General features: G+C 37.2%; 1 protein-coding gene across 1 annotated transcript in view; it reads right to left on the bottom strand.

The window, feature by feature from the left end:
* Positions 1-4,088: 4,088 nt before the first annotated feature.
* col4a5 (collagen, type IV, alpha 5 (Alport syndrome)) overlaps positions 4,089-12,740 on the bottom strand; it is a 50,773-nt gene continuing 42,121 nt past the window's right edge. Inside the window, exons 40-49 of the mRNA XM_083541592.1 lie at positions 11,321-11,454; positions 10,988-11,060; positions 10,801-10,872; positions 10,577-10,705; positions 10,247-10,345; positions 9,532-9,744; positions 9,265-9,442; positions 6,933-7,047; positions 6,578-6,750; positions 4,089-5,527 (exon numbers count right to left, since the gene is read on the bottom strand). Coding sequence (XP_083397718.1) covers positions 5,446-5,527; positions 6,578-6,750; positions 6,933-7,047; positions 9,265-9,442; positions 9,532-9,744; positions 10,247-10,345; positions 10,577-10,705; positions 10,801-10,872; positions 10,988-11,060; positions 11,321-11,454 — 1,268 coding nt within the window. The 3' untranslated portion in view covers positions 4,089-5,445. The remainder of the gene's footprint in view (positions 5,528-6,577; positions 6,751-6,932; positions 7,048-9,264; positions 9,443-9,531; positions 9,745-10,246; positions 10,346-10,576; positions 10,706-10,800; positions 10,873-10,987; positions 11,061-11,320; positions 11,455-12,740) is intronic.

The following is a 12,740-nucleotide window of genomic DNA, read 5'->3' as shown; positions in this document are numbered from 1 at the left end:
AGAGGTCATATAAATTGATTTAAGAAAGAAAAACATGTACATATGTGTCTATCTCTATGTGTACATGCGTGTGTGTGTGTGTGTGTGTGTGTGTGTGTGTGTGTGTGTGTGTGTGTATATATAGATAGATAGATAGATAGATAGATAGATAGATAGATAGATGTATATATAGATAGATATAGATATGTTGCTGCACTCAGTGTACTTTACTGTAGATAATGATGAATTATGAGGAGGATGAGACTGATGGAATGCAGCAGTTATCTCTTTAAAAAGGCAGAAAAAATTCCACAAGAGATTCACAAATTTCAATTTAAGAAGTTCCCTACAATAATTGTGGCGCCATCTATTGGGTGTGTGTGTGTGTGTGTGTGTGTGTGCGCGCGTGCGTGCGTGCGCGTGCTGCTAAACCCCGAGGCCAAGGTCCATTTTAGGAGTAAATAACCTACGCAAGAGAGTGAAGTCCACTAGCAGAGCAACCAATCAGCAGATTTTCTCTGCTTGACCTGTAGCTCAGAGACATTTGAAGTTGTTCAGTAACACAGAACATGAATTAACAGGTTTCAGCAGCCAAAAAAGGTCGAGAGGCCATAATTAAAAACACCTGTGGAAGAAAATGGTACAAAAACAATCATTTGGTGAAGTAGGTTCTGTTTTTGTAGGATTTACCACTTAATCGATTTGGTTTGCTGATTTGCTTCGCTCAACTTTTTAGTAAATACATTCAATAAGAGCACTGCTGATTTCTTCAGCCTGGTTGGTTAGAGAATACTTAATTAATTTGTAATAACTAAAGCACTGACAATAGTGCTGGCTTGGCTGATGGGCAAACATATACTTGTTGATGTAGTGAAGTTTTCTGTGTCGTATTCAGCATCCAGTGTCGGCTCTTTCAAAACAGTATTTTTTTTCCAAGTGCAGGACGGAGGACTTTGCACTTTTCTGTTTTGCTAAAACATGACAAACCTTTTTTTTTTTTTTCGTAAAGAGGGAAAAACAGGCTGGGGAGGGAACAACTGTTTGAGTTGCTATTTCGTAAGTGCTGACACAGTGATAGCTACAATTAATACACAATGATAAGTTAGTTAAGTATTTATGGCATGAATAAATAGGTAAAAAAAATTGTGATTGTTGTCATATTACAGCAGCATAGGATTAATAAAATACTTCAAAATGTGCAGTTATTTTAACAGAATGAGTTTTCTTTAGAGTTGATTTACTATTTAATTTAATGTAGAGTTATTTTCATGAAAATTAAGAACTTGGGTGGTAATAATGATGTCGATAAACTTTTAATTTGAGGTCAGCACCTTACTCAGAAAATCAGTGCCTGTTTGTCATGGCTGTGTGTGTGTGTGTGTGTGTGTGTGTGTATGTGTGTGTGTGTGTGTGTGTGTGTGTGTGTATGTGTGCAGGCCTTAAACAAGATGCCTTATAAGAGCAGTAATTATTTCCATAACGTACTGCACTGAGCTCATCATCCAATTGACTTGGTGTCAGGAAGTGTGATCTCTCAATCCTCACCTGTGAGTGTGAAATTAAATCTCTCCTGGTTCTTCCCAAAACAGGTGTCAAATGTGGTTCTGAGCTAAAGGTAGATTCTGTGTAGCCTGATGTGGGTGGAAATACTCATTACATAACATTTCCAAACTTTTATACTGAGTGTAATAGCAATAGCCATCTTCTTGACAGTGACATTTGTTCAATTAAAAACCTTCTCTTGAACTTTTTTTCTCACCACGACAGAAATGAAGTGATCGAAGAACAAGCCAACCCAAAATATCCTCTATCCTCATTCTATAATTATATCCTAATTAAAGCCATGTTAGAGTATGGTGTGACCTGTTGAGCATCACTGCCGGATTGCAGCCTCTCATCATATTACAATGGGAGCTCCTCTGATCTGCATCACCAGATAACGAATGGAGTGAACCGCAACTTGTTGACAGAACTTCTGCGTCAGTAAAAGGCAAGCTGTCCACTTTTGGCAATAGGGAAAGAGCATGTATTTGCGCACCAGCACCCCATGTGGGCCTTAAGATCAGTGGTAGCATGTGATAGCTGCCTTTCATTGCGTATGTGGCTTCAAGATAATTAGTTCGCCTCCTCTCGAGTAATGTAGTATTTCTCGTAGTGGACTTGAGTTTCAAAACAGTCTGAACGGGCATATGCCTATAGGCCATGCTCTCTTAAGGAACTTGTTACGGAGAAGGTTATGAATTAATATCCTCCTGTAGGGCCCAATTCCTAGAAACACAGCTGTCAAATGAAGAGGTCAAGTTGGAAAAAACCTAGACACACCATTCCATCTTCATTATCTTGATGCCCAAACATGCTTGACCTAAAGCTAGAGTTTAATCAGGAGCGTCTCAGTCAGCAGTGTCACTGATGGGTGTTGAGTGGTTTGGTGTAACATGTGGATGATTATGGTAAGTCGCTGTCTTACCGCTTTTAACTATGACTAATAATGCAGATTTAGTGACAAATAGCAGTGAAAAAAAGTAAAAATTTGTTTGTACTTCAACCCCAAACATGTCTTGAATGTATAGTAATCTTTATTTACATAACTTTTTCTATGTCTATTTCCCAATGTACCTGATAAACCTCTCCGGCTTTCCCTACAACTGTGCCTGTCACTCAAGTAATAGAGACGCGATCGCTGCCTGTGAATAGTCAAACACGGCAACTACTATGACGCTTGTCCCACAACTGCAGAGGCTGCCAGGTTGGCAAAACAAGATCATGTAAGAAACCCAAGGCATTCATCTTGCTCAAAATGCAAATCTGAATTTAAACTGAAACTTCATCATGTTTTACTTGGCAACATCTGTACCCTGAGTAACAACGTTTGTAAAGTTGCTTACACTGATGTAAGATTTAGTTTTTTACTATTCTTTGTTGGAATGACTAATTTCTCATGTACTTTCCACAATGAGAAAAACAGGCCTTCTACATGTTATATTTATCAGTGCTTGATATAACTAGAATCTAAAACGAATCATTTGAGAATCTTTCAAAGAGTTGTGTAAGAATGTGTCTTGTGCAGGGTCAGGATCATTTTCTTCTGGGCCGCTGCGAGCTTCATTATAGTCACTGTGTGTAAACCGGTAACATGGTTTCAACAGAGGTTATTGGATCTCCGGCTACATTTGGTTCTTTCAATAAGTCCTGAGGTTCACTAAACTTGCACTAATTTAAATCATTCTCAAGTGGAAACTTAGTGGTTAAAACACTGGAATTCTAATTGGAAATCCCAGCACCACCCTTAACCCTCAACTGCAAGAGTATAATCTATATAATTGTGAGTCACTCTGAATAAGGGCGTAAATCCCGTACACCCTCAGCAAAGCTCATCCTTTAGCATTCGGTTGTGCCGATAAAGAGCATTAATACCCCGCCATTTCCACTTAACACAGGCCTAACACAGGTTAACCACGAGTTCAGTTAGAACCGTTAGGAGTACAGGACCAGGATTAAAAATAATGAAAATATATATGAAAAGAAACAGTGAGGGATTCAGTGATCAAGTATTGTTTGAGTGGCTTAGCAGCCAAAGATCATTAGCAACTGAATAAGTGTTCAAGAGGGCATGAAAAAGAATAAATTCTACATGTGTGGTTACTTTCTGTTTCAACAGCTACTAATCCTCTACATTTTATTGCAGACTGTTATGTCTTTTCAGGTGTAAACTAGCTCTCAGGCCTGCTGTAACCTGTCAACTGGTATACACTCAGATAGGTAAACAAAAAAAGTGTTAAAACCAATTTCCACAAACAGTTTAGTCACAATTATGCATTCGCAGAGCCCTAAGGACAAATTCAAAGTTAAAGGTCAAGCATGATAGTCATAAACTTCAGCTGTTATATAAATACGTTACTCCCTCTACTGGCTGTTGGATGCAAATGCTTTTTAGTGAACATTGCACAGTACATTTTAAAAATAAGAACGAAATACAATTCTTTTAACGTACAGTTACAATACATAAACATTTTATTGGCAATGCTCTTTGCATACTTCAGATAAAATAAAAAAAAACAATACTGCATAACCTGGTCGACATAATTTTGTTGAATATGCTGACACCAATATCTGTGAACATAGAATTTCTTTATTTCAGTCTTATTTATTTCCAAATAACAAAAAGAAAATACACATTCTTGCACCTCATGATGAGTTCAATTTAACAGAAAAATCAATGGTTTTTGAATGCTATTTTGTTACGTAATGTATACCACATTGTAGTATAAGCAGATAAGAAATACTAATATTCTGATCGTAGTAATTTAACGAAATCATAAAAGATCAGTACTGACCACAGGAAACGCAGAAGGAAGATAAAGACACATCCAGGGTGTAATCCTGCTTGGCACCTAGTGGTCCCTAAGATGGGTCTTAGATTCATTGCGAATTATTTGCAATTACTTTTATAAAATAGTTGCAGGTGCTGAGCGAATAACCGATCATTGATATGTGATACGATACCTTTTTAGTGTGTGTGAAGGGGTGATTCTAAAAATCCACTCTTATTCAGTAGTTTGTAAATGCACTGGATGAGGAGGAAATTAAACTGTGATAAAATACACGGCTAATTCAAGTTTAGGTGTAAATATATATCTTTATATCCTTATTTATATAAAATACTGTCTCATTAAAAGCAGATTTACTTTGTACAAATATTGCATAAGCATAAAAGCTAGATAAACTGTGAACGAGTGATTGTTGGTTTGAGTGAATGAATGTATAAACACGTGCCAAAGATTTTGAAAAAAATAAAAAATCATTACTATATAAAGTACCGCTTAAGGTTTTAGACTAAAAAGGTGTTTTACACAATATACACATTTTATTACGTACAAAACAAACACAATAAAAGTCTGTAGTTATTGATTCTTGGATACAGCAGTGTTAGTACCACCAAGAAGTGGGAGAAAAAGGAGTGATGAAAAAAAAAAAAAAAAAATGAAAGCATTAAAAAAATAATAAAGCAGTCTCACTAATGTAACTATTCAGTGCATTTTTCTCATTGATGTTCAAAGTGCCGATTTGGTAACATGGAGAGAATTTCAGTACTTTGCAAAGGACTTCTCTCAAACAATGTGTTACTTGCATACCACCAACAATTCTATGAGAAAAAAATCTTTTAAACAAACAAAAAAAAAGAAGGGGAAAAAATGCACTTTTGTTGATAATTTATCCATCATGGCACCATGGTTGATTTTTCTGTCTCCGTATGAGGTACTTCTTTAAAACAAAAACAAAAAAAACCCAAAAAAAAAGATAAAGACTTTTCAGTTTTTGTTTTTGCTGTGTTGCACAGTAGCACCATAGAGTTGAACTTTGAAGATGATACACCACTAGAATTCCACTTGTTCTCGAAGTAACTGTTGCAGTCGCTGTGGTGATCGCCCCTGATAAAGGGGTCGTGCTGGAGTCAGCATTGCTATGTTACGTCCTCTTCATACACACAATGCAGCGGCTCACACGTGTCTGGAGATTTCCTGCTTTCAGAGTCTCAGACTGTGGCTTCCTGAGAGGAGAAACAAGCGAGGAGTCAAATGTGATCTCCAATTTCTCAAGATTGAGACAGCATGATAAGAAAACCTTGAGAAAAAAACAGACTCAAAGGGAAAGCAGTAAACATCTGGGTGACATAATGTAATTATAAATAATGAAAACATACTGGTGTAAATGAGTAAATACAGTACTGAGGGTGTTGGAAAGATGTTCAGAATGTGTATATCATCCAGAAAAGAGATCTGTACATGGAAATCCACCTCTTTTTAAAAGGCCCCAAGGCCCACTAGCAGTAATGCTTTCAGAGCTTGTGAAACAAACCAAGAAAAACTTAATCATGATTTATTTTATCTAAGAAGACGACAGCATTGAGATATTTTATTTCTTTTAGGTGTAGCTTGCTGTCAGTTGTAGAGTAAAGGTAAAAAAGCGATTTGTGAAATTGACACATAAAAAAAAGTTACAGCCCATAAGTTTGTCATTAATTCTACAGTTGTGGAGCTGTGATGTGTCATTGGTGAATTCAGAATCTAGTGCATTTGTTTCTAATGAAATTAATTGAAATGTATTTAAAATAAAATTGTTTTTTAATCATAATACACAGTTAGAACATACAAACATGTTTTATTGGTTTACAATTATACTATACTACTATTACTATTATACTATAATACTATTTTATGAGTTACGTAGCTCCTAGTTTTATAACCACAAATGACTGTAAAAGACTGTAGAAAGAACATTACTTATACTCTTACATTCCAGTGTTAATGTTAGTTCTCACACTCCAGTGTTCTGTATTGGTTAAAGACTATAATCACAGTCTTGATGTCACCCAAATGAAGATGGGTTCCCCTTTTGAGTCTGGTTTCTCTCAAGGTTTCTTCCTCATAAGGAAGTTTTTTCTTGCCACAGTCACCACGGCTGCTCATCAGGGATAAATGCACACAGTTCACCTTGACTCTTAAATTCTGTAAAGCTGCTTTGAGACAATGTCTGTTGTGAAAAGTGCTATAGAAATAAAATTGACTTGACTTGATTTGACAAACAGACAGAAGTTTACCTGAACATTTCAGACTGTTCGATGGTGGCCAGCCAGAAGCTATAGGAGTTGCCGTAGTAGTTGCAGGTTCCGCGCCCATGGCACTCAATGAAGGGAGATGAACGAAACTCCTCCAGACAGGAACCAGGCGAAGCCAGAGCCTGACCAGAGCCCTCTGCACCTGCACTAGTGTGCTGTCATAAAACGAGAACAAAGATTCAGTTTGTGCTAAACTGCACATGCAGTACTGTTTCCGCTGTATTCAAAAATGCTGTAAAGTGAGCCAGTAAATCTCTGCGTTCGTCAACTCATTTCTACGCTGCCATGCAAACATGTCGGAATCAACAACTTATGATTTAGAGCTGAATATAATTACCATCATGAAGGAATAGCCAATCCACAGCGGATCCCAGTTCCGTGGACATGAAGGCAGTTGAATGGTCTGGCTGTGCACTGCTATCACCATGGCTGGGGCTTCACATACAGCACATCTGCACACACCATGAAACACTATATATTTACTCAAAGGGTATATATATATAAATATATATATATATACTCAAAAAATATAAGAATGTCAAGGAAAATCCTATTTTTGTGAAAAAAAACAAAAAAACATAAATAAACTCTTCATGCATCATGCCTCTTGGTAAGTAACGGAGTTCATTCTGTATCTGTATGTTTCTCATACATAATAATGTTGATGATGTCCTACACAATTTTTAAAATATTTTTTTATATTTATGTTTACATTTAATGTCTGACTCTGGTGATGAGGTAGGGTTTGACCTATCTGACTCTGACTTTATGATGAGGTAGGGTTTGATGTATCTGACTGACTTTATGATGAGGTAGTGTTTGACCTATCTGACTCTGACATTATGATGAGGTAGGGTTTAATGTATCTGACTCTGACTTTATGATGAGGTAGGGTTTAATGTATCTGACTCTGACTTTATGATGAGGTAGGGTTTGATGTATGTGACTCTGACTTTATGATGAGGTAGGGTTTAATGTATCTGACTCTGACTTTATGATGAGGTAGGGTTTGATGTATGTGACTCTGACTTTATGATGAGGTAGGGTTTAATGTATCTGACTCTGACTTTATGATGAGGTAGGGTTTGATGTATGTGACTGACTTTATGATGAGGTAGGGTTTAATGTATCTGACTCTGACTTTATGATGAGGTAGGGTTTAATGTATCTGACTCTGACTTTATGATGAGGTAGGGTTTGATGTATGTGACTGACTTTATGATGAGGTAGGGTTTAATGTATCTGACTCTGACTTTATGATGAGGTAGGGTTTAATGTATCTGACTCTGACTTTATGATGAGGTAGGGTTTAATGTATCTGACTCTGACTTTATGATGAGGTAGGGTTTAATGTATCTGACTCTGACTTTATGATGAGGTAGGGTTTAATGTATCTGACTCTGACTTTATGATGAGGTAGGGTTTGATGTATGTGACTGACTTTATGATGAGGTAGGGTTTGATGTATGTGACTGACTTTATGATGAGGTAGGGTTTAATGTATCTGACTCTGACTTTATGATGAGGTAGGGTTTGATGTATGTGACTGACTTTATGATGAGGTAGGGTTTGATGTATCTGACTCTGACTTTATGATGAGGTAGGGTTTGATGTATGTGACTCCGACTTTATGATGAGGTAGGGTTTGATGTATGTGACTGACTTTATGATGAGGTAGGGTTTGATGTATCTGACTCTGACTTTATGATGAGGTAGGGTTTGATGTATGTGACTGACTTTATGATGAGGTAGGGTTTGATGTATGTGACTGACTTTATGATGAGGTAGGATTTGATGTATGTGACTCTGACTTTATGATTAGGTAGGGTTTGATGTATGTGACTCTGACTTTATGATGAGGTAGGGTTTGATGTATGTGACTCTGACTTTATGATTAGGTAGGGTTTGATGTATGTGACTCTGACTTTATGATGAGGTAGGGTTTGATGTATGTGACTGACTTTATGATGAGGTAGGGTTTGATGTATGTGACTGACTTTATGATTAGGTAGGGTTTGATGTATCTGACTCTGACTTTATGATGAGGTAGGGTTTGATGTATGTGACTGACTTTATGATGAGGTAGGGTTTGATGTATGTGACTCTGACTTTATGATGAGGTAGGGTTTGATGTATGTGAATCTGACTTTATGATGAGGTAGGGTTTGATGTATGTGACTCTGACTTTATGATGAGGTAGGGTTTGATGTATGTGACTCTGACTTTATGATGAGGTAGGGTTTGATGTATGTGACTGACTTTATGATGAGGTAGGGTTTGATGTATGTGACTCTGACTTTATGATGAGGTAGGGTTTGATGTATGTGACTGACTTTATGATTAGGTAGGGTTTGATGTATGTGACTGACTTTATGATGAGGTAGGGTTTAATGTATCTGACTCTGACTTTATGATGAGGTAGGGTTTGATGTATGTGACTGACTTTATGATTAGGTAGGGTTTGATGTATCTGACTCTGACTTTATGATGAGGTAGGGTTTGATGTATGTGACTGACTTTATGATGAGGTAGGGTTTGATGTATGTGACTCTGACTTTATGATGAGGTAGGGTTTGATGTATGTGACTCTGACTTTATGATGAGGTAGGGTTTGATGTATGTGACTCTGACTTTATGATGAGGTAGGGTTTGATGTAACTGACTCTGACCTGCTAATAAACGGTTTAATGCTTTCTCCCTGGATTGGAGCCATGCTCATGGGCATGGGTTCAGGAGTAGACAACCAATAGGAGTAGTCATTCCGGGAAGCAAAGTTACACACGTTGTTGATGTTACAGAACATGAAAGGCATTGTGCTGAAACGACGTAAGCAACTTCCAGCCGTACCTGCACAGAAAAAAGTAAGTTAATTTCCGAGCTGTACAGATTTGTGCATCTAAGTGAGTAGGAGATGAGTGATTTTCCACTGCTCTTACCCAGGTCCTGGCCGTGTGCCCTCTCATTTCCCTGCACGTAAAGCAGAGAATAGCCTTCGTAGATAAGATTGGTTCCTAATGGGCATGTAGGTACATCTGTAGTCTGACTATGTCGTGTAACCAGGAAGCCATGAGCCACTGCTGACAGACCTACAGGACCTTGAAGTCCTGGAAGTCCTTCTGGACCAGGAGGGCCAGGTAAACCTCGCTGACCTGAAACATAAGAAAGTGCTATAATTCCTTGCGACAGAGTTTTAGGCTGATGGTATCTGCAACCTAGTGAACACTGTTGATATATTCAATGATAAAGAGTTCAAAACACTTTTGTACATTGCTTTGGATAAGGCTGATAAGTGACGTAAATATAAATATAGATGTACATTTAAAAAAAGGTTTATGATTTGACAATTTATGTATGTAAATAGTTATATATTTGTGGATCTTTTTTTAGCACAATACATCAAAAGTGTATCCAATTTTAGCAGAGTGAGAAATGGTGTACACATTATGCACATTTTGCAGGCAAATAGTTACGGTTTGGCAGAATTCTTTACGTTACAATTCACATTAAATGTGCAGTGACTTAAACTAATTAAAACTGTTTCTTCCTTACAACCTTGTGACTGAATCAGCAGTTTATGAACTGTGGTGTATGATTTAAGAAAATTAAGTCACAAAGACCTTGGAAAGGCTTGGAAGAGTTAAAAGCACTAACCCGGCTGCCCGGACGGTCCTAGATCTCCTTTCCTTCCAGGTGGACCAATAAATCCTGGAGGTCCTTCAAGACCTGGGTCGCCAGGACTACCAGACGGACCTACAAAATATGCGTTATTAATCCCACATTTTAACAGTTTTAAATGTTGTGCTCATGATGCACAAATGAAGATCAATACAAACTGTTAATAAAAAAATTGAAATGTTAGCTCTATTACACAGTGATTGCAAAATAAATATCTATCCACTGCTATCTGTTTTTAAGTAATGTTTTACAAATTGTTGCTGTTTTACTATTAGTTTTATCCATGCTGATGTTAGAAACTCCTACCTGGAAGTCCATTCTGTCCTGCCTCTCCTGGTAGGCCTCGGGATCCTGGAGGGCCTGGAGGACCAGGAGGCCCCAGCGCACCCTTTACCACAATTGGACTTGGCGCTTGACCTGGCTCACCAGGAGGACCTTAAAGAAACCATGAGTAGCATTTGGATTAAAGACAATTCGTAAAAAAAAAAAACAAAGGACATACATTCATGAAGAACATAAAATACTCTCACCTGGAGAACCAGGGTCACCAGGATCACCACGCTGTCCAGGGCCACCAGAATTTCCAGGTTGGCCTTTATGTCCTGAAGTGAGCAGACATTGGATTATTGAACTTTACAAATACATCAGAATAGGAGCATTATGAGCATTGTAAACTGGAAGTATTCTGGGTTGAAGAAATGTTTTATTTCGACCTACCTGGTAATCCTGTAACACCTGGAAGTCCGATGTCTCCTTTGGGTCCGACAATTCCAGGAGGTCCAGGAGGGCCCTTTCCCAGAATCACATTATTTATGTAATCTCAGTTTCAATTAGTATTATAAATTAACCGACTTTATCGTAATGTGATATAACTAAGATCTGAATGTGTTTTGTTCAAAAGATATATTTGAAAAGCATGAAAAATTATGACAGGGAGAAACAAAATCAAACAAAAAAGTAATAGTCAAATAATTGATACAGAGAGTACTGGCAAGAAACACACTATTCAGCATATTCCAGGACTCATTTGCTGATGTCCATGTGACTCACCATCAAACCCTGTAGTCCAACATCTCCCTTTTGTCCAGGTAAACCACCTGATCCAGGATTTCCAGGGTAGCCTTTCTCACCCTTCACTCCTCCAGAACCTGGTAGTCCACGGGGCCCCTCTGGGCCAGGAGGACCTTTTCAAGATAACATGTCATTAACATGTGCTCTTCTGCTCTTGTTCACACACCACTAATATCCAAATATTACTCTCCCAGTACATGCAGTAATAAAAACATTTAAAAAAAAGTATTGTTTCATGTGTCCACTGTGTGTTTATGTGCTTCATAATTTCTATCCTTGAGAGAAGAAAAGTCAGTACATCAAACGTAAAACAATGCATGTGCCCATCCCTCATCCCATCCCACTCTAAAACATGCAAAAAACACTTATTAAAAACAAAAAAGGTGCGCAGAAAACCATTCAGGTGGCATCAAACTAATGAGGCTAACCTGGAGAACCTATATTGAGGAGTCAAATTGTCAACAGGTTCCCAAAATCCCACAGGAAAAGAGAGGCGATGGCAAAATGCAGATTAAAAAACAAGAGCACAAGTTAGCAAAGCAGCACAAAATTAAAGTACAAACATCAACATTTCATCACAATATATTTGTCACAAAATGAATAAAAAAAGGGATTTAGTTTTAAAACACCAAATGCATTTTAAAAGCAAAGCACTTTTCAGAGTTTCACAGCATGTTAACAATATCAGTTTCGCTACATCACTGTTTTACAAAAAAAAAATGTAACCAAAAGAAATTTCAATATTTAAGTAATTTTTTAATATCTTATTCATTTCTGAATAGGTGTCAAATTTACTGTATTTTGTTGTTGTTCTAGAGCTTCAAAACAAAACAAAACAAAAAAAAACCTAAAATATCAACAAAAAAGTAGTTGTGAAGTAGTAGTACCACATTGCAAACATTTTTCTTTCAAACAAATTTTGTTCATCAGAAACATCAGATGTTCATCAGAAATCTTTTCAGGATAATAAAAACCCAAGATGAACATCTTGATTAAAAGATGATCATCAACATGATGTTTTATATGATAAAATACTGCCAACCGATTTGATTCAATCCTGTGAGGAAATTCATCACAGCTGCCACAGTTCGGCGCTAGTCGCTAAACTACGCGCCAGAATGTGACTGCTAATCAAAATCTTAGCTTAATTTGATGTGCGCATGGAACATTTGTGTTGTAGAAACTTTAATGAAGACAGCTTATAAACTAAGAGAAAGGGAAGTAGCTAAAACTTGCTAATGTTTTGTTTAGTAATTGTGCTAACGAATGTACAGAATAAATGTACACATAGACCATAAGACCACTGGTAAAAATGGTCGAAACTCTATTTTGAAAAGAAATATAAGTTTTTCAAATTTACATTGTGACTAAATGTAAAATGGTGAGAATTAGCCACACA

This window comes from Silurus aristotelis, assembly GCF_946808225.1.
Source record: "Silurus aristotelis genome assembly, chromosome: 5".
Lineage (NCBI taxonomy): Eukaryota > Metazoa > Chordata > Actinopteri > Siluriformes > Siluridae > Silurus > Silurus aristotelis.
This window is presented reverse-complemented; position numbering and strand designations above follow the sequence as displayed.